This window comes from Cherax quadricarinatus, chromosome 13 (assembly GCF_038502225.1).
Source record: "Cherax quadricarinatus isolate ZL_2023a chromosome 13, ASM3850222v1, whole genome shotgun sequence".
Lineage (NCBI taxonomy): Eukaryota > Metazoa > Arthropoda > Malacostraca > Decapoda > Parastacidae > Cherax > Cherax quadricarinatus.
Genome location: NC_091304.1, coordinates 24,897,889 through 24,921,737, shown reverse-complemented (window position 1 = coordinate 24,921,737; position 23,849 = coordinate 24,897,889). Strand labels below are relative to the sequence as shown.

The following is a 23,849-nucleotide window of genomic DNA, read 5'->3' as shown; positions in this document are numbered from 1 at the left end:
ATATACATTTACCTACACAGAAAACAATGAGACATGCAGTATAAAACAATAAAATGGCACTTACCCTTACTGAAGACTTGTTGATGAGTGATGAGATGGAAGGAGGGGAGAGGATGGAGCTGTACTATTGTTTGGAAGGGGAATCCCCCTCCATAATGACTTCAGGTACCAAGTCCTTTTCCAGAGTTACTTCCTTTCTTTGTTTTTTTAATGCCACTAGGGCCAGCTTGAGAGTCACTGGACCCCTGTCGCTCAAAAATGTGTTCCAGAGAGGTCTGCATGTGGCATGTCTTTAAAACTTCCCTAAAATGGGACACAACATTGTCATTGTACATGTTGTCAACACGGCCTGCAACAGCTTTGTCAGGGTGATGTTTATCCATAAATGTTTGCACCTCACTCCACTTTGAACAAATGTCCTTCATCTTTGAAGAAGGCACCTTCCTCCTCTGAAGCAATTTCCTGAGTTGTGGTCTGTTTTTGTTGCAGATGAAGGTCTTGCAGCTCTGTAGTGGTTAGCTCTTCATTGTGGTCCTCCACCAACTCTTCCACATCCTCGCCACTCACATCCAACCCCATGGAAGTCCCAATGCCATAATACTTTTCACAACTGACATAGCTCATCCGGATAAGCCCCAAACCCTTCAAAATCCCTCTCTTGGACACATTCTGGCCACTATTTTCTCCAAGCAGAGTTCAAAGTCATGGAAGTCACTCCCTCCCAAGCCTTACCTATAAGGTTTATGCAGTAAACCAGTAAAAGGACCCCAATGGAAATAAGTCACTCTGTCTGACTTTTTTGGGTTATCCTAGGTTTTCTACACATATGCTGCTATGTATGATAATTCTATGTAACTGTATTTGTGTATACCTGAATAAACTAACTAACTTACTTGCAGTGGAGGATACTGAAGTGATCTTTTCAAAACTCTCTTAGGGTCAAGTGAGTGTCTGAGGTCACATCAAAGCACCTTTGAAACTGCTTTGGTGTACAATTTTTTGAAGTTTGAAATGATCTGCTGGTCCATGGGCTGGATGAGAGGAGTGGTATTAGGGGGCAAGAACTTCACTGTGATGAAGCGAAACTCCTTCACCATTTTCTCTTCCAAGTCTGGAGGATGAGCAGGAGCATTGTGCATTACCAGGAGGCACTCGAGTTCTAATTTATTTTCCAGGAGGTATTTCTTCACACTGGGGCCAAACACTTTATTGAACCAATCAAGGAAAATGTTCCTCATGACTCATGCCTTAATTAATGTTTGCCTTCCACCTCACACACAATTTACTCTTGGCGACAATGTTTTTCTTGAACACACTGGGATTTTCAGAGTGATATACAAGTAAAGGCTTCACTTTGAAATCCCCACTAGCATTACTACAGAACATGTGAGTTTGCCTGTCTTTCATAGGCTTGTGTCCTGGGAGTGCCTTTTCCTCCTGTGTGATGTAGGTCCTCTTTGGTATTTTCTTCCAAAAGAGGCCCATTTTGTCACAACTGAACACTTGTTGGAGTTTGAATTGTTCAGCCTCAATGTACTCCTTGAATTCCTGAACATATTTCTCAGCCGCATATTTGTCAGAACTTGCAGCCTCACCATGCCTTACCACACTGTGTATGCCACTACACTTCTTAAACCTCTCAAACCACCTTTTGCTGGCCTTTAATTAACTAACATCAGCACTAGTTCCAGGCAATTTTTTTACAGGATTTGTGAAAAGGCTTGCCTTTTCACAAATTATCGACTGCAGAACACTATCTCCTGATAATTGTTTCTAGTTGATCCCCACCAACACCAAGTCTCCACATCTTCCAGTATTTGTAATCTTTGTTTAGTAAGCATATCTGCACCCTTTGCAACAACAGCTTCCTTGATTTCTTTTTTCTTGGCCATGTTAGAAGCAATGGTTGTATGGGGTTTGTTATACAACATGGCCAGCTCTGCGACACGTACTCCACTTTCATTTTTTGCAATGATGTCTTTCTTGAATTCTATAGTGTTTCTCACCTTCTTTACCAAAGGGCTGGCACTAGAAGCTTTCTTTGGGCCCATGGTGGCTTATTTAGCTGTTACAAGCGCTAAAAAGAATGGAATAATACGATATGTATCGTATGAACACGTGGGATCGTCCTCACTGGCTGATAAACAATGGAACACTGGCTGTAAACGGTGTGTCGGGCCACTCGGACACGTTCGGGCCAAATGACTATTTCTGAGCTCAATGACGATCACCAAGCCAATATTTTAACGAAAAAACATTACTATGTATTTCCGAATATTATGAAATCCAACAACTACAAAATCCATGGGTCCACTGTACATATTCTAGAATGAATAAAATACGTCATTATGTATGTGACTAGCGGTGTTGCTGTTGTTGGGTTTATCAGGGCCACTGACATCATAAGCCATACAGTGGCGTGCGGCCACCACCACTAAACACACTACTAGTCACACTGAAACAATGTACGTAATTTTTAAATAAATACTGTATAAAAACATAATAGAGAATGTAAAGAAATAAAGTGGTTATTGTGAAGAATGTAAAGAAATAAAGTGGTTAATGAGATGCTGGCAGTGGTTTAGGGTGGTGGAAGATATGCAGGGCAGCATGTGTTGTCAGTGGCCCTATATACCTCCAACAAAACTGGAAGATTTAGTTTCGTGTCATCCTTTTTCTATCACTTAACTTCCTAGATACACTGTTAATGCTATACTTTATCGCTGGCTGGAACTAAAGCCTTTATCGACTCCTGCTGCTTTGGTATCGTACATATCATAGAATCACTGAAGAAGGCACATTCTTCTCTCTCTCTCTCTGTCCTTTACCAAAGGGGTGGCACTAGGAGCTTTCTTTGGGCCCCATGGTGGCTTATTTCATGGTCACAATCAATAAACAAGTACAAAAATTGTGAAATGTTTCAGACGAATGCTCACTGAACCAGTGACAAAACCAGACTGAAGCAGCGTCCTGGCGGGTGGATATGTCTGATACATGCGATTCCTGGGACAAGGTCCAAAATTCGAAGCATAATTTCGCACAAAAAAGTGTCTGAAATACGAAAAATCTAACATCCAGTGATGCGAACTCAGTGGCTCCACCGTACTAAAAATAAAAAAATAAATAAAAATTAAACTCCAACTTGATATCTTCATTTTAATTTGCATAACTCTCCTATGCAGCAGACCGTAGTTTAACACGGTTTTGTTTGGCACGTTTTGGTTATAGCACTACTGAAGAATTGCAGCATATTTTTGTATAACACTTCGTAAAATTAACTAAACACGGTTCAGTTTGAGTAAATATGAGTTTGATTGATAACTGACTGATTTATTGACTAACTGACTTACTGACTTACTTGACCTACTGACTTGACTGATTTATTGACTGATTTACTGATTTACTGACTGACTGACTTGACTGATTTATGCACACTCCAATACAATCATCAACTTCAGTTCCAGAACCTCTACCATGCACCTTAGCCCAGAAAGGCCACAACATCACTCTCCACAATCATCCACAAACACTAGCACCCACAATTTAAGTTAAAAAATACTATTATTTCTGTTGCAATTGTAATTTTAACCCTTTAATTCTTACTGAATTATCTTTAATTCTTACAGAATTTTAACTGTAACTGCCACGGCGTTTTCAGGAACGTAACTTCCATGTTAAACAACGGTCTGCTGTATTACAGAAAACAATAAAAAAGTAAAATACACATACGAATTAAGTTTACAGAAAAATAGCTTAAGAATCTGGCAATATTTTGGTATAAGTATCATCACTCCTTGTTTCTACAAGAAATTATAGTCATTTTACAAAAATTATTTCTATAATGCAGTAATATACAGTGGTCCCTCAATAATCGTCCATAATCTGTTCCTGGAAGTGGGACTATTATCGAAATGGACGATTTACGAATCAATTTTCCCATATGAAATAATGTAAATTCAATTAATCCGTTCCTGACACCCAGAAGTATTAAAACAAAAAATTTTTTTACATGAAATATACATGTAGTACATAAACAATACAATGGGAAATGATGAATGAAACATTAACAGCATAACACTTACCTTTATTGGAGATTCTTCTTAGTGTATGGGAGACTGGAGGAGGAGAGAGAGAGTGGATTGTTTATAGTTTGGAAGGGGAATCCCCTTCCATCAACACCTCGGGTACCAATTGTTTTTCTGGGGTTACTTCTCTTCTCTGTTTCTTAATGCCACTAGGATCACCTTGAGAGTCACTGGAGTCCTGTCTCGCAAAAAAAACTGTCCAGAGAGCTCTGTTTTTGGCATCTCTTTAAAACTTCCCTAAAATGGGCCAAGACTCTGTCACTGTACAAGTTGTTGATATGGCTTGCAACAACCTTCTCAGGGTGATGTTTCTCCATAAATCTTTCCATCCTACGCCACATTTCAAAAATCTCCTTAATTTCTGAAGAAGGCACCTTCCTCCGTCTCTCTTCCTCCTCCTCTGCAGCAAGAGTCTGAGCTGCAATCTGTTGCTATTGCTGCTGAAGCTCTTGCAGCTCCTCAGTGGTTAGCTCTTCGTTGTGGTCCTCCACCAACTCTTCCACATCCTCCAAACTCACATCCAACCCCATGGAACTCCCCAGTGCCACAATGGATTTAACAACTGACATAGGCTCATCAGGGTCAGCCCCAAACCCTTCAAAATCCCTCTTGTGGACACAATCTGGCCACAATTTTCTCCAAGCAGAGTTCAAAGTCCTGGTAGTCACTCCCTCCCAAGCCTTACCTATAAGGCTTACGCAATGGAAAATACTGAAATGTTCTTTCCAAAAATCTCGTAGGGTCAAGTGAGTGTCTGAGGTCACATTCAAGCACCTTTCAAACATTGCTTTGGTGTAGAGTTTTTTAAAGTTTGCAATGACCTGCTGGTCCATGGGCTGGAGGAGAGGAGTGGTATTCGGGGGCAAGAACTTTACTGTGATGAACCCAAACTCCTTCAGAATTAGGTCATCCAAGTTTGGAGGATGAGCAGGTGCATTGTCCATTACTAGGAGGCACTTGAGATCCAATTTCTATTCCAGGAGGTAATTCTTCACACTAGGGCCAAACACTTCATTGAACCACTCTACAAAAATTTCCCTCATGACCCACGCCTTACTATTAGATTTCCAAAACACACACAATTTACTCTTCATAACATTGTTTTTCTTGAACACTCTGGGATTTCACTTTGAAATCCCCACTAGCATTAGCACAGAACATTAGCGTCAGCCTGTCTTTCATAGGCTTGTGTCCTGGCAGCGCCTTTTCTTCCTGAGTAATGTAGGTCCTCTTTGGCATTTTCTTCCAAAAGAGGCCTGTTTCATCACAATTGAACATTTGTTCAGGTTTCAGTCCTTCACTGTTTATGTACTCCTTGAATTCATGCACATATTTTTCAGCTGCCTTGTGGTCCGAACTGGCAGCCTCACCATGCCTTACCACACTGTGTATGAGAGTATGCTTCTTAAATCTCTCAAACCAGCCTTTGCTGGCCTTAAATTCACTCACATCATCACTAGTTACAGGCAATTTCTTTACCAAATCGTCATGCAACTGCCTAGCCTTTTCACAAATAAGCGACGTCATAAGACTATCTCCTGCTAATTGTTTCTCATTTATCCACACCAATAATAACTTCTCAACATCTTCGAGTACTGGTGATCTCATTTTTGTCAGCATATTTACCCCCTTTGTAACAACAGCGTCCTTGATTTCCTTTTTCTTGGCTATGATGGAAGATATGGTTGTACAGGATTTGTTATACATCCTGGCCAGTTCGCCCACACATACGCCACTATCATATTGTTCAAGGTTTTTTTTCTTAAATTCAATCGTATTTCTCACCTTCTTTACCAAAGGCTTGGCACTAGGAGCTTTCTTTGGAGCCATGGTACCTTATTTAGCACTTAAATAACTTGCAAGCACTAAAATAAATGAAATATTATGAAATATTTCGCTGGAGCACGTGAGGGGACCGTCGCTCACTAGTAAACAATGGCACACTGGCTGGGAAGGAAAGGCCGAGGCGGCTCGAGGCAGCTCAGACCGTGAGTACGCGTCCGGGACGAAGGACTATTGGCGAGTTACCGGACCATTTCCGAGCCAATATTTTGACGAAAAAGCAGGACTATTTCCGAAATGGACGACTTTCAGGCCGGACAATTATTGAGGGACCACTGTACATCTGAACACAGTGAATTTTCAGAATTTTTTCTGATTTTTTAAAGTTTTCTAATACTACATTAAATTCACCATCTAACATCAATACAAAGTGGGAGGAGCTACAGGAGGGAGGGAGAGGCCAGCAGGAGCATTCTATATCTGGTGAAACATCATGGGTGGCACTAATAAAATGTTGTGTAATTACACTAATATTAGTAATAAAGATTATCTATCACATTTATTCCAAACTGATGCCAAAAACACGATAAATACCCTTGAACTGAAATAAAGATGCCAAAATGAATAATACACGCCATATTATGTGAGTGGGGTAAGGGGGGGATGCCGCTCTCTCAGCTCTACCTTTAATCTATAACTGAAGATTTGGAATTTACATCAGGGAAACACTTCTAGATCACTCTTACAAGAAAAAACACAAATATAGTGCAATTTTTCCCTATTTTTTTTTTTTTGAGTCATATGCTATGCTGTCTCATGGCATCTTAACCCTTTGACTGTCGCGGCCGTACATATACGTCTTACGAGGTACCGTGTTTGACGTATATATACTCATAAATTATAGCGGCTTCAAATCAAGCAGGAGAAAGCTGGTAGGCCCACATGTGAGAGACTGGGTCTGTGTGGTCAGTGTGCACCATATAAAAAAAATCCTGGAGCACGCAGTGCATAATGAGAAAAAAAAACTCCAACCTTTTTTTTTAATTAAAATGCCGACTTTGAGGTCTATTTTCGTATAGTATTTATGGTTGTATTCTCATTTTCTTGGTCTCATTTGATAGAATGGAAAACATATTACAGAAATAGAGGTGATTTTGATTGATTTTACTATAAAAAAACCTAGAAATGGAGCTCAAAGTAGGGGAAATGTTTGATTTTTGCCAATGTTGAAAAGTAAACAAATAATGCCATTGTCCAATAAATGTCAAACTAGCCATTCTAATATGCAGTCATGAATGGGTTGATGTTATTTATACAATTATTACAGTATTGCAGTAGTCTGCCTAATAGTAAGTCTTCTATTTTTTGTTTGAATAAAAATTCAAAATAGAAAGCAAGAGTAATATCAGAGGGGCCTGGAAACACGACTGATGAACAAAGAAAATGTTATTTTAGAGCCAGGAAATGTCTGCATTGTTCATTCTGGACCTTATTTTGAAATTGTCATATTTTTTAGTTTTCGTGAAATTGGAAAAATTGCAAATTTCTGACCACATTATTAAGTAGTTGAAATCGGTAAATGGGCAGTTTCTTGTACTCAATCGATAGAAACAATGAAGTTCTAAAGAAATAGCTATGAGTTTTGGCAACTGGAACAATGAAATTAGCCGAAAATAGGGCTCAAAGTGGGCGAAATCGCCGATTTGTAAACAGCGCCAAGGTCGCTAACTTCGCGAGAGCATAATTCCGCCAGTTTTACATCAAATTTCGTTTTTTTGGTGTCATTACAATCGGGAAAAGATTCTCTATCATTTCATAAGAAAAAATAATTTTTTTTTTTAAATTTTGCTACACCAGGAGACACCTCAGGATTGGGGGTTGCGACAGTCAAAGGGTTAAGAACAAAGTATGTTGATGATAATAATAATTTAAAACAATAATACAGTGGACCCTCGGTTATCGTTCATAATCCATTCCAGAAGCTCAGCCTAAAACCGAAATAGCTGAAAACTGAAAAAATATTTCCCATGAGAATTAATGTAAATACAATTAATCCATGCCAGACAAAAATATTCACAAAAAAATAATTTTCTTAACAATTAAATCAGTATTACATACCTTTATTGAAGACTAATGCTGGCTACAATTCCTGCATGCCTGCTACAATTCCTGCATGCCTGCTACACTTCCTGCATGCCTGCTACACTTCCTGCATGCCTGCTACACTTCCTGCATGCTTGCTACACTCCCTGCATGCCTACTACACTCCCTGCATGCCTGCTACACTCCCTGCATGCCTGCTACACTTCCTGCATGCCTGCTACATTCCCTGCATGCCTGCTACACTCCCTGCATGCCTGCTACACTCCCTGCATGCCTGCTACACTCCCTGCGTGCCTGCTACACTCCCTGCGTGCCTGCTACACTCCCTGCATGCCTGCTACACTCTCTGCATGCCTACTACACTCCCTGCATGCCTACTACACACTCTGCATGCCTGCTACACTCCTTGCATGCCTGCTACACCATGCGTAAATTCCATGGTGTTTCTCACTTTCTTTACCACAGGAACTTTACTAGGAACTTTCTTTGGAGCCATGGTTACTTATAACGCAGTTGCACTGAGAAAAAAAATGGAAAACAAGCGAAATGTTTGGATGTACGAGCAGAAGCTTCCTCACGCACCGAAAGACACAGCCAAACTGATGTGCAAGCGACCCCAGCTGGTGGACAGATGCGTCCGAAATGGCCGATAACCAAAATAACGGCTGATCACCTGGAGCCAAAAAACCGGCCGATCACCAAGTTGGCCAGTAATGGGAACAGCCGATAACTGAGGGTCCACTGTAATTTATAATAATAATAATTTATAGTAGTATAACAGGTACCATCCAACTTACGACCAAGTTTGGTTCCGACCAACCGACCGTAAGTCAAAATGGACGTAAACTGAACCTTACTACTGAATACGTATCAACATCAAACTTTTGTAATTTTATTTTATTTTATTGTTTTATTTCGCTATTTCGTTTTTTACTTCACTTTTTATGCTGTTAGTACTGTATTTTATACCGTAAAGTTTAGCATAAACACTGTGTACAACACAAACAGTTGTTTATTTCCAAGAAATTTGGCATAAAAAACACAGTCATAAGTCGAGTGGTCATATGTCGAGCAGGTCGTAAGTCAGATGGTTGGTGTAATAATAATAATAATAATAATAATAATAATAATAATAATAATAATAATAATAATTTATAATAATAATAATTTATAATACAGTGGAACCTCGGGATATCCTGATTTGATCATATGCTGGGTCACTTTTCCTCATTTAAATTAATTGGAATGCAATTAATTCGTTCCAGCTGAATTCCTGCTCTCGGGAGGCATGGCAAAATAACCGTAATATCAACTCTAAGGCTTATTTATCTGTCACAATTCATCTAATACGAACCAAACAAACAGTAAAGAAATTACTCTGCAGATCATAAAGGACCAAACAAAAGCTACAGTACCAGAGTCAGAAATAAAAGAAGCCAGGTTACTAGGATCCCATAGTAGAAAAAGTGTTATGCTTAGATTCCACTCACATGACAGGAAAAAAGACTTAATTATTGCATCTATTAAAGTAAAGAAAGAGGTATACATAAACGAGTGTCTTACCAAAAAACGTCAGAACCTCCTGTATAGAGTCAGAAAACTTAAGCGGGAGAATAATGACACAATACACCAATGCTTCACACGGGATGGGAAAATTCTAGTTAGGAAAACAAATGTAGGTCAACTGTACACAATCACGAACGAGAATGATCTATCACGATTTCTCAGGGATACTAATCTTACAGAGAATAACTAAACAATGTCCAACCTAAAAGCCTATGTAGTGTAGTGTATGTTTTGCTCCATTATTGTTCAAATTTCATTGTACAATCTCTTAGTAATTAAATAATCAACTACCTTATTTTGTGATTTTACTAGTAAGCATAAGTCACCTTATGTAATTTTCTTATTTACTATTGTTTGCTTAAACATTAGCTGAATTGATACTTTCTCTGTCCATATTACTACCTCATATTTTTTTTAAATACTATCAATTGATATTACTTACTAAAATTAATAATTACCATTTTTACTATAATTTCAATTTACTCTCAACATTTTTGACATTTAATAACCATTACTTGTCTAATTACCTTTATCTGTTTTAATACCAAATTTTCAAGTTTGTATATTCAACTCCAACCTTTATATTATCCTTTGTACCTGTGTACCTGTCTACCATCTTACTATCATATTATAACCAAGACATTACCATTGTTATTTTTTACTATTATTCTTTTGGTACTTTAATTGTGAATTTTATTTTGTCAATTTAAATCTAGTTATACTCTTGATCTTGTCAACAACATATACCAGACTCTAGTGCAATTGCAAGTACCATTTCAATTTGTATTTTTATATTATAAGTTTATATTGTAAGTCCTACTCTAAGATTGTTTTCATATCTTAGTGACTATATTGTGTGTGCAATTAGTGTATATTTCAATTATATTATTGTTCAAGGCCCTTAACTATCTTTTGCTAACTAGTACCAACTACCTCATATATATTTTTTTTTCTACTTTTTTTATTCTTTTGCTACCTTAACTTGTATATTTTATCTTGTCAATTTAAATCTAGTTATACTCTAATTCTTGTAAACAACTTATATAACACCTTAGTGCAATTACAACTGAGAGTCTTGTGCCTTTTTTATATCATTAGATTAAACTCAGTTGTACTATAGCTCATTCTAGCTCAATACATAGTCAGTACCAAAGTCATTATATTAGACCATAGTGTAATTACTAGTGAGAACCTGGTGCTATTTTTAATTTGTATTTCTACATTATTAGATTAAACCTAGTTGTACTATTGCTCACTCTAGGTCAATACATAGACTATACCAAAGTCATTACATTAGACCTTAGTGCAATTACAAGTGAGAGTCTAGTGCTATTTTTCATTTGTATTTTTATATTATTAGTTATACCTAGTTGTACTTTAGCTCATTCCAGCACAACACATAGACAACACCAACTTCATTATGTGTATTAGTGACTATACTCTACATGACCAAAATGCTATAGCTATATACTTGTCCAAACTTCCCACCACTACAGATATCAGTACTAAAACTCAACACACAACTCAGGATATAAATAACCATAATTTAAACCTAGAAGATGATTGATCACGTTGACCCTGATCTAAACCTACATAATCTGACACACAATCAAAACCTATTGGAAAGTAACTGCCTTTATTACACAGCATCACAAGCCAGCACTATCCTAAACAATGATAAAAGTCTATCAGTACTTAACTACAACATCAGGTCCTTAAGCAAACACTATGATGACCTCCTGGCACTCCTTGAATCACTAAAGACACCCTTCTCCTGCATTATTCTTACCGAGACCTGGCTAAAACAGGACACAATAGATATCTACCCTCTACCAGGATACACAGCAATCCACAACTGCAGACCATACCAAGTTGGGGGTGGTATTGCAATCTATTACTCTAACCAGTTATCTTGTATCAGCACCAACTTGCTTTAGTGATGAATATGGAGAATACATTTTTGCTAATTTTACTGTAAAAAACCTTAAGACGCCTATAACAATCGGTGCCATTTACCGGATACCCCACACTAACATCCCAAACTTCAGTGAGAAATTAAAGGCACTAATAACAAACAGACAAATGAATAAGCACCACCTTCTCTTAGCTGGAGACTTCAACATCAACCTTGGCCTACTAGATGATCAGCCTGTAACTGATTTCATCAACAATATGAACAACACACTTCTCATACCAACAATAACTAAACCAACCAGGCTCACTGAAACAAGTGCAACCATAATAGACCACATATGGACCAATATACTAGCCCCCCTTAAATCAGGGATAATCACAGATAGCACTACAGACCACTACCCTACCTTCCTCTTGACAAACATTAGTAAACCACCACTTGAATACAACAAAGTCTCATTTAGACTCCATGATGAGGCCTCAATAAGGAAGTTCACAGCTGACCTAGAGATTGTTGACTGGCCTACAGAATTCTCCAAGGCCAATGGTATTGACGACTGGACAGACATTTTTCTTAACAAACTACTTAGACTATACAACAAACATTGTCCTATAAAAACGAAACAGATCACAAACAAACGGCTTGGTTGCCCATGGCTAACCAGCACCATTCTGAAATCCATTGATAAGAAACACCAATATGAAAAGCAATATAGACAGGGCTTAATACACAAAGATATTCTTAAACACTATTCATCAGTCCTCACCAAAGTAATAAAGAAAGCCAAACAACTATACTACTCCAGTAGATTCACTGACACAAGAGGAGATATAAAAAAGACCTGGAAAACACTCTCTCAGATTCTAGGGACCCACAAACTGAAAAAAAACAAGAATATTGTCCTAACTAAACCTAATGAAACACCACTGCAACCCACCGACACAGCTAACAAGATAAACGACTTCTTCTCAACCATAGGTTCTAATCTCGCCAATAAAATCCCACGTACCAATGCCCATGCCGGGGACTACCTAGATGGGAATTTCCCAAATTCCTTCTATCTTGCTCCAACTGAGCCCATGGAAGTCACCGAGATTATAAAGTCACTTAAAAATAACTCAGGGAATCTGTCTCATGTCCCACCATTATTGTACAAGAGAGTGGCCCATGTCCTCTCGCATACTATCTCATTGCTTTTTAACAAGTCACTAGAAGCTAGCACCTTCCCGAAACTACTCAAGACGGCAAGGGTTACACCAATACATAAAGGTGGTGACCCTACAGATTTAAACAACTATAGGCCAATATCAAACTTACCATTGCTATCCAAAATCTTTGAGAAACTCGTGCACAGGAGACTATATTCATTTATAACGTCACAAAACATACTCAACCCCTGCCAATTTGGATTCAGGAAAAATAAAAGCACTAACGATGCAATTATAAAAATGCTAGATCTGCTTTACACAGCATTGGAAAATAAGGAATATCCACTAGGAATTTTTATTGACCTAAGAAAAGCTTTTGACACAGTAGACCACAGCATCCTACTCCACAAACTTGACCATTATGGTATAAGAGGCCATGCACTTGCATATTTCAAATCTTACCTTACTAATAGGTATCAGTATGTCACCATTAAAGACACAGCATCAACAACACAGCCACTTGATACTGGAGTTCCGCAGGGAAGTGTCCTTGGTCCCCTGCTCTTCCTCATATACATCAATGATCTTCCAAACGTATCTCAACACCTGAACCCCATTCTCTTTGCTGACGACACGACTTATGTCATCTCTCACCCTAATCTTGCAACCCTCAACACCATTGTTAATGAGGAGCTGATCAAAATATCGACTTGGATGACAGCCAATAAACTTACGCTTAACGTTGACAAAACCTACTACATTATGTTTGGTAGCAGAGCAGGAGATGCGCAAATTAACATTAAGATCGACAACACTCTAATTACCAGGCATAATGAGGGCAAATTCCTAGGCCTATACCTCGACAACAACCTGAACTTCAGCACCCATATCCAACACATAACCAAAAAAGTATCCAAAACGGTTGGGATCCTCTCCAAGATACGATACTACGTGCCGCAAACTGCCCTTCTCACACTATACCATTCACTTATATATCCATACCTCACCTATGCTATCTGTGCTTGGGGTTCAACTGCAGCAACACACCTAAAGCCAATAATAACCCAACAAAAAGCTGCAGTAAGAATAATCACCAAATCCCATCCCTGGCAACACACCCCCCCACTCTTCATAGATCTAAACTTACTCCCTGTTCAGTACATCCACACTTACTACTGTGCAATCTACATCTACAGGACCTTAAATTCCAATATTAACCTTGACCTAAAACGCTTTCTTGATAGTTGTGACAGAACCCACAGGCACAACACCAGACACAAACATCTCTATGACATTCCCCGTGTCCGACTAAACCTTTACAAAAATTCAATGTATGTCAAAGGCCCTAAAATCTGGAACACCCTACCTGAAAATTCCAAAACTGCAGACACATTCATCACCTTCAAAACTACCATCAGAAAACATCTTATCTCCCTGATACACCCTGTCAACTAATAATACGAATACCACCTGGTGGTTCACACTTACACTCACTCACCCATTTGACCATAAACAGAAATATCAATCTCAATCTCAAAATAATGAATCTTAACTAGTCATAAGTTGGCCTGTGATACTCCAATACTGAAACTACGTATAGTGCCAAAACAAAAGCATTCACATTGCTAAACTCACAACTAGTATTTAGTCACTTAGCCATAATACCAACTTATCTCATAATTTTGTAACATTTTAAACCTAAGATTTAATATAAGTCTGCCCGAAATGCCTAGCCATGCTAGGCGTTCTAGTGGTACACTCTGTAATTATTATTTTACTACATGTAAACCACACAATAACCAAATTCTGTAAACTCAGCATTGTAATCCTTATAGAGAATAAAGTTTGAATTTGAATTTGAATTTGAATGCCTTGCCCTCCCTTCCAGCCAGTGTGCCACTGTTTACCAGTGAGTAACGATCCCCTAACTTGTTTATACGAAATATTTCATAATATTTCATTCATTTTAGTGCTTGCAAATGCTAAATAAGCTAATGTGGCTCCAAAGAAAGCTCCTAGTGCCAGGCCTTTGGTAAAGAAGGTGAGAAATATGACTGAATTCAAGAAAAACATCATTGAACAATATGAAAGTGGCGTACATGTGGCCGAACTGGCCAGGATGTAATATAACAAACCCATACAACCAGCTTCCATCGTGGCCAAGAAAAAGTAAATCAAGGAAGCTGCTGTTGCAAAGGGGGTAAATATACTGACAAAAATGAATTCACCAGTACTCGAAGATGTTGAGAAGTTATTATTGGTGTGGTTATATGAGAAACAATTAGCAGGAGATAGTCTTATGCAATTGATTATTTGTGAAAAAGCTAAGCAGTTGCATGACGATCTTGTAAAGAAATTGCCTGCAACGAGTACTGATATTTGTGAATTTAAGGCCAGCAAAGGCTGGTTTGAGAGATTTAAGAACTGTAGTGGCATACTCAGTGTGATAAGGCATGGCATGGAGAGGTTGCCAGTTCGGACAAAATTGCAGCTACAAAATTCATAAGTGAATTCAAGGAGAACATCGAGGCTGAAGGATTGAAACCTGAACAGGTGTTCAATTGTGACAAAACAGGCCTCTTTTGGAAGAAAATGCCAAAAAGGACCTACATCACTCAGGAGGAAAAGGGACTGCCAGGACACCAGCCTATGAAAGACAGGCTGACACTCATGTTCTGTGCTAATGCTAGTGGGGATTGTAAAGTGTAGCCGTTACTAGTGTACCATTCTGAAAATCCCAGAGTGTTCAGGAAAAACAATGTTATGAAGAGTAAATTGTGTGTGTTTTGGAAAGCTAATAATAAAGCATGGATCACGAGGGAAATTTTCGTCAAGTGGTTCAATGAAGTGTTTGGCCCTAGTGTGAAGAATTGCCTCCTGGAAAAGAAATTGGATTTCAAGTGCCTTCTGCTAATGGACAATGCACCTGCTCATCCTCCAAACTTGGATGACCTAATTCTGGAGGAGTTTGGGTTCATCACAGTAAAGTTCTTGCCCCCTAATATTACTCCTCTCCTCCAGCCCATGGACCAGCAGATCATTTCAAACTTTAAAAAACTCTACATCAAAGCAATGTTTCAAAGGTGCTTTAATGTGACATCAGACACTCACTTGACCCTAAGAGAGTTTTGGAAATTTCACTTCAGTACCTTCCATTGCATAAGCCTTATAGGTAAGGGTTGGGAGGGAGTGACTACAAGAACTTTGAACTCTACTTGGAGAAAATTGTGGCCAGATTGTGTCCACAAGAGGGATTTTGAAGGGTTTGGAGCTGACCCTGATGAGCCTATGACGTTGTGAAATCTGCTGTGGCATTGCGGAGTTCCATGGGGGCTGGATGTGAGCTTGGAGGATGTGGAAGAGTTGGTGGAGGACCACAACGAAGAGCTAACCATTGAGGAGCTGCAAGAGCTTCAGTAGCAACAGCAACAGACTGTAGCTCAGAATATTGCTGCAGAGGAGGAGGAAGAGAGATGGAAGAAGTTGCCTTCTTCAGAAATTAAGGAGATTTTTGAAAAGTGGGGTAGGACGGAAAAATTTATGGAAAATCATCACCCTGACAAGGCTGTTGCAAGCCATATCAACAACTTGTACAGTGACAAAGTCTTGGCCCATTTTAGGGAAGTTTTAAAGAGATGCCAGAAACAGAGCTCTCTGGACAAGTATTTAGTGCAACAGGTGTACAGCGACTCTCAAGCTGGTCCTAGTGACATTAAGAAACAGAGAAAAGAAGTAACCCCAGAAAAGCACTTGGTACCTGAGGTGTTGATGGAAGAGGATTCCCCTTCCAAACAGTAACTAATCCAATCTCCCTCCTCCTCCAGTCTTCCATACACTAAGAAGAATCGCCAATAAAAGTAAGTGTTATGCTGTTAACCCTTTCTGAAACTGTCATTCTATGTCGTAAAATTTTTGGAAAAAAAAAATTATTTTCTCTTATGAAATGATAAGAGAATCTTTCCCTGATGGTAATGACACCAAAAGTATGAAATTTGGTCGAAAACTCACGGACTTACGCTCCACCGAAGTTAGCGGTCTCGGCGACATATACATATCGGTGATTTCACCAACTTTGAACCCTGTTTTTGGTCAATTCTGTTGTTCCAGTTGACCAAACTCATAGCTATTTCTTTAGAACTCCATTTTTTCTATCAATTGAGTACAAGAAACTGTCCATTTACTGATTTGAACTACCCAATAAAGTGGTCAGAAATTGGCAATTCAGCCAATTTCACGCAAATTAAAAAAGATGCCAATTTCAAAACAGGGTCCAGAATAAACAATGTAGACATTCTTGGCACTAAAATAACATATCCTCTGTTCATTAGTCATGTCTCTAGGCCCCTCTTATATTACTATTGGTTTCTATTTTGATTTTTTATTCATACAAAAAATACAAAATTTACTGCTATGCACACTACTGCATTATTGTAAAAATGGTATAAGTAATATCAGTGCACTAGTGAAAGAATATTCGACTCCCCAGTTGACGTGTATTGGACATGTGGTGTGATTTGCTTATTCTCGAACATTGGTAAAAATCGAACATTTCTGCTACTTTGAGCTCAATTTCAAGGTCGTTTTCATCGTGAAACTAATGAAAATCATCTCTATTTCTGCGATATTTTCCATTTTATCACATGAGACCATGAAAACGAGAATACAACGATAAATACTATACGAAAATACACCTAAAAGTTGGCATTTTAATCCAAAAAAATGGTCAGTTTTTTTTTTCTCATTATGCACTACTTGGTGCAAGGTTTTTTTGTGTGATGCACACTGACCACACAAACCCATTTTCTCACATGTGGGCCTATCAGCTTTCTCCTGCTTGATTTGAAGCCGCTAGAATTATTGAGTATATATACATCCGAAACACTGGCTCGTAAGACGTATATATACAGTGGTCCCTCGTTTATCGTATTTAATCCATTCCTGGAGGTGCTACTATTATCGAAATCTATGATTTGCGAATCAATTTTCCCCATAAGAAATAATGTAAATACAATTAATCCGTTCCTGACACCCAGAAGTATTAAAACAAAAAAATTTTTTACATGAAATATAGATGTAGTACATAAACAATACAATGGGACATGATGAATGAAACATTAACAGCATAACACTTACCTTTATTGGCGATTCTTCTTAAGTGTATGGGTGACTGGAGGAGGAGGAGAGATTGGATTATTTACAGTTTGGAAGGGGAATCCCCTTTCATCAACACCTCAGGTACCAATTGCTTTTCTGGGGTTACTTCTCTTCTCTGTTTCCTAATGCCACTAGGACCAGCTTGAGAGTCACTGGAGTCCTGTCTCGCAAAATAACTGTCCAGAGAGCTCTGTTTCTGGCATCTCTTTAACACTTCCCTAAAATGGGCCAAGACTTTGTCACTGTACATGTTGCCAACATGGCTTGCAACAGCCTTGTCAGGGTGATGTTTCTCCATAAATCTTTCCATCTTACCCCACATTTCAAAAATCTCTAATTTCTGAAGAAGGCAACTTCTTCCATCTCTCTTCCTCCTACGTTGTGGTCTTCCACCAACTCTTCCACATCCTCCAAACACACATCCAACCCCATGGAACTCCCCAGTGCCACAGTAGATTTAACGACAGACATAGGCTCATCAGGGTCAGCCCCAAACCCTTCAAAATCCCTCTTGTAGACACAATCTGGCCACAATTTTCTCCAAGCAGAGTTCAAAGTCCTGGTAGTCACTCCCTCCCAAGCTGTACCTATTAGGGTTATGCAATGGAGGATGCTGAAGTGTTCTCTCCAAAAATCTCTTAGGGTCAAGTGAGTGTCTGAGGTCACATTCAAGCACCTTTCAAACATTGCTTTGGTGTAGAGTTTTTTAAAGTTTGCAATGACCTGCTGGTCCATGGGCTGGAGGAGAGGAGTGGTATTCGGGGGCAAGAACTTACTGTGATGAACCCAAACTCCTCAAATATTAGGTCATCCAAGTTTGGAGGACGAGCAGGTGCATTGTCCATTACTAGGAGGCACTTGGGATCCAATTTCTTTTCCAGGAGGTAATTCTCCACACTAGGGCCAAACACTTCATTGAACCACTCAACGAAAATTTCCCTCGTGACCCATGCCTTACTATTAGATTTCCAAAACACACACAATTTACTCTTCATAATATTGTTTTTCCTGAACACTCTGGGATTTTTAGAATGTTACACTAGTAACGGCTTCACTCTGAAATCCCCACTAGCATTTGCACAGAACATGAGCGTCAGCCTATCTTTCATAGGCTTGTGTCCTGGCAGTGCCTTTTCCTCCTGTGTAATGTAGGTCCTCTTTGGCATTTTCTTCCAAAAGAGGCCTGTTTCGTCACAATTGAACACTTGTTCAAGTTTCAGTCCTTCAGCGTCTATGGACTCCCTGAATTCATGCACATATTTTTCAGCCGCTTTGTGGTCCGAACTGGTAGCCTCACCATGCCTTACCACACTGTGTATGCCAGTACGGTTCTTAAATCTCTCAAGCCAACCTTTGCTGGCCTTAAACTCACTCACATTGCAGGCCTCCAGCAGCAATAGCCTGGTTGACCAGGCAAGTACCAGATGAGCCTGACCCATGGCCAGGCTCAGAGAGTAGATTAACTCTCGAAACTCTTCAAAGGTATATCAAAGTAATATTATACAGTTTCTCTGGCAGTGTTATACTAGAGAGAACATGTTATTGTAATTATTACTGTACACTCCTACAAGCCGCCCAGCTACCACACCTCACAATTACATCAATTTGTTATAGTATGGTTGTATATATGATATGTAGAGAGTTTCTAATATAATTTTGAAAAAATGTCATAGATGGGTTAATGAAAATGTCTATAATGAGACAACATACGACATTGAAAGTGCCCCAGAGCAATTATTATTATTATTATTATTATCCTATTGCGTCAACACTAGTGAAACACTCTTAGCTACTATCTCACCTGGCATAGCTACTCCTACTTTGTAACAATGCTAACTGTGATTTTAATGTACCTGCACGCCAGCACAGTGTGTAAGTTTATTTAGGTACAAGAACATACACATAAGTACAATTATCAGTACTATCTCAGCCATAGATATACCTTGCTTACTGAGTTTAATAATTTCTAACTTTACACTTAAAGTAAGAGCCTTATGACTCCTCTTTTTATCACATCTACCCTTAGATGTCATTTTAACACGAAAAGAGTACAGCAGTCCCCCCAAATTCGTAGGGGTTACGTTCGAAGACCACCCATGAATTTGGAAAAACTGTGAATTCTGGACGCTGTTAGAAAAATGCCTATTTTTATAGTTTAAACCCTAAACATGCCCCTAAAACACTTTTATTTCAAACTCATCTTCATACTTCAGCCTTAAAAAAAAAAATGTAAAGATAAACCCATATACAGTACTGTACTGCTATGTCTCCTGCAGTGCTAGAATGCAAAATACCAGTTACCCCCATATATACTGTAATTCATGCAAGCCCATTTTCTTTGTTATATGTACAATAAATACGTATATGGTAATAATTTAATTTTGTATTCTCTCTACAGCACTACAAAATTCATACAGTATATTTTATATGGAAATTTTGCTGAATTTACATTAATATTTATGTTACAAAATTATTAAATTATATTTTTCTTAACATTCAGTGTTAACCCTTAAACGGTCCAAACGTATATATACATTCACGCGCGTAGCGCCCCAAACGTATATACAGTGGACCCCCGGTTAACGATATTTTTTCAATCCAGAAGTATGTTCAGATGCCAGTACTGACCGAATTTGTTCCCATAAGGAATATTGTGAAGTAGATTAGTCCATTTCAGACCCCCAAACATACACGTACAAACGCACTTACATAAATACACTTACATAATTGGTCGCATTCGGAGGTGATCGTTATGCGGGGGTCCACTGTATACGTTTTCTTTGTCATTCATTCAACATTGCCACAATAAGCCTGAGTCACCTAGACATGAGAGAATGGGTGTGTGCACTCACTGTGTTCTATATTAAAATAATTGGGGATGCCTGGGTACCATATGCTCTTTTTTCCTTTTAATTAAAAGAAAAGATTTCTTTTTTCCTCAAAAAATTTGGGGCGCTACGCGAGTGAACGTATATATACGTTTGGACCGTTTAAGGGTTAAAACACACAAAAAATTATATATTGCCATGAAGAAAGCCCCAAAAAATTACACAAATCTGTGGGGATTTCCACGAACAATTATAATTTATTAGTTAGGCTCTACAGAAAAATCTGCAAATTGATGAAGCTGTGAATTCATGGGGGGTCCACTGTATATATAAAATATGAAGTAACTTTAAAACACCTGAAAGTCTGGAGAGTTTCCAGACATAACCAAGAGAGATGCAGAGCTCATGGAGGAGGTAAACAAACTGAGAGTGAATGGGTGGTGAGTGGACACTGTAACAGCAAATCAGGTGCCATATAAAAAACTTGAAATGTCAGTGTTAGCGAAGTGCCATAAAGTGAGGCTCTACTGTACTGCATATCAAATTTTATTCTAGATTACGACATTCAAATTAAATTTAATTTACAATATAAAGAATCCACTCATTTTTCCTTAAAATTATTAAGAGCCCCCAAAAAATATTTACATTACCTTGCCAACAGCCAGTCCACCAAGGACAGACATGGTGACTCCGACAACTTTGCTCAGTAAGGTCTTAATTCTTACAACTCGTGGCACCTTCACACCATTCAGGTAACACTTCACTTGAGGAATGCCACTGCCCGTTGACACAGGCTTTGCAAGAATAAGTGCATTAGAACAAAAAAAAAATGGTAATAGTAATTACATATTTTACTATCATATGAACAACATAACATTAAAGTTTATATTTAGTATCCTCTGTCAGATCATGAAGAAGAAAAAAAAGAAGAGTGAAGAAAGAAATAAATACAAGAAGAAAAAATAAATAAAAAAGGAAAAAGTAAACAAAAAAATGAAGAGATAAAAAAAAAGTAAAACTGGTGTAATGAGGTGAAAATGGCTGGAATGGAGAAAAAACTTTCATATGAAAGGTTTTCACAATGTAAAAAGGTGGATGACATGGAGGAGAGAGGTTAAAAAGTGGTTAAGCAGTACATAAGAGGAGCAACTGAAAGGTTATTGATTCAAGATCAGCATTTAATATCAGTGTATCAGCACCTGTGGAGACAAAGAACGTTATCCATGGAGGCAGAAAGGGAACGTATGAGAGTATAGTGGTACCAATGCTGTGTGCGTAAATTTTTTTTTACAATTTTCCTATAATTAGTAATATGTATGTGAAGTGTTAATATAAAGTAATATAAATATGAAGTACAGTGGTAATCGCAAACTACTTGTGAAGAAGCGAGCGAGCGCCTCTAACTGAATGGGGGAGGAGGGGTTGGGTAGATGGCAAAGAGGAGTGTTGGTGACACGGGTGTAGAAGGTTGACTGCTGGTCGTCTCGGCTCTTTATTTGACCCAAGGGGAGAGGTCATAAAAAGAAAACTGAATCTGCAGTACTGCCCGGGTAGCCGTTTGGAGAGGTGGTGTATTAGCTATTTCAAGGAACTGGAAATTGGATAAATCTTCAAATGAAATTAACTAAGATGTAATAGAAGCAGTATCGTCAGAAATTGATGAAGTTTACACCATATGTAATATACGCCTCCCAGTGTGTTAATTTTCACTAGAGGTATGTTAATTTATATTGGCCAATATGAACTGCCTACCGAAAGAGACGTTAGGATAAAACATCAAATCATCATAATTTGGTGAGTAATTTTGAATTTTTTTTTTTTTCAACAAGTCGGCTGTCTCCCACCGAGGCAGGGTGACCCAAAAAAGAAAGAAAATCCGCAAAAAGAAAATACATTCATCTTCATTCAACACTTTCACCTCATTCACTCGTGTAATTGATTTGTATTTATCCAGGTAAATTACTCAGGTCAAGTAATTGATATTACGGAATATATAGTCCACACATAATCTGTCAGTGTTACTGGCATAATTTTTCAAATAAATTGAAGAACTATATGTTCTAATAGTAATTTAAGGTCCAGACGTGTAAGACATGATGAACTGAGAAGGTAGGCATGAAGGAGGGACATTATTGTGACATCAATATCATTAAGTGTTAACTGTTTGATGTACCAAAGTTTCTTCACAATTATGGGGGTGAAATGTTAATTCAGGACACTGCCTGTAAAATTTAGCAATATAATTTCACAGCACCTGTGGAGACAAAGAACGTTATCTATGGAGGCAAAAAGGGAATGTATGAGAGTATAGTGGGACCAATGCTCTTATATGGGTGTGAAACATGGGTTATTAATGTTGCAACGAGGAGGAGACTGGAAGCAGTGGAGACGTCCTTTCTGAGGGCATTATGTGGTGTAAATATTATGCAGAAAATTCATAGTTTGGAGATTAGGAGGTGCAGGGTTACTACAAATATTAACCAGAGGGCAGAGGAGGGGTTGTTGAGGTGGTTTGGACATTTAAAGAGGTTGGAACAAAATAATGGGAGGTTGTATAAATGTGGTGCAAGGAAAGAGGGATAGAGATTGTCTTAGGAAAGGTTGGAGTGTGGGAATAAAGGAAGTTTCGTATATAAGGGGCTTGGACATCCAACAGGTGTGTGTGAGCATGTTAGGTATGAGTGAAGGCAAGTGGTTTTTTATGACTTGACGTGCTGGTGGAGTGTGAACAAGATAACATTTGTGAAGGGATTCAGGGAAACTGGTTAGCCAGACTTGAGTCTTGGTAGTGGAAAATGCAGTACTTGCACTCTGAAGGAGGGGTGGGCATACTGCAGTTTGGAGGGACATCTGAACTGTAGCATCGGCATAGCTCCAGCAAGATATTAATGTAGTGAGTGATGGTGAAAGTGTTTCTTCTTTTTCAGGTCCCCCTACCTTTGTGGGAGACAATTGGTGTGTTAAAAAAAAAATCAGCAGATAGGTTATGAGTAACAATAATGAGATGCTGATTGAAGAGGCAGAAGTACTGTATTAGAGGGATTTAGAGAATCACTGATTTTAGTTGCTGGATGTAAATTATGGAACAGTAAAAAGAGGAATGTGAATTTTTGAGTGAGGACAGAGTCAGAAGTCAAAATGATTGAGGGAATGTTAAGACTCCCTCTTTCTTAAGCCTTGCCAGGAACAAAACTACCGCTTTCCTCGTAATGAATAACCAGACAAGGCAGGAAATGGATGTGTTTTCTTCTCTGGGTCACCCTACCTT

The 23,849-nt window shown here is 38.5% G+C and overlaps 1 protein-coding gene across 1 annotated transcript in view; it reads right to left on the bottom strand.

The window, feature by feature from the left end:
- LOC128688713 (H(+)/Cl(-) exchange transporter 7) overlaps positions 1–23,849 on the bottom strand; it is a 147,234-nt gene that overhangs the window by 66,934 nt on the left and 56,451 nt on the right. The window contains exon 6 of the mRNA XM_070084596.1: positions 21,232–21,375. Coding sequence (XP_069940697.1) covers positions 21,232–21,375 — 144 coding nt within the window. The remainder of the gene's footprint in view (positions 1–21,231; positions 21,376–23,849) is intronic.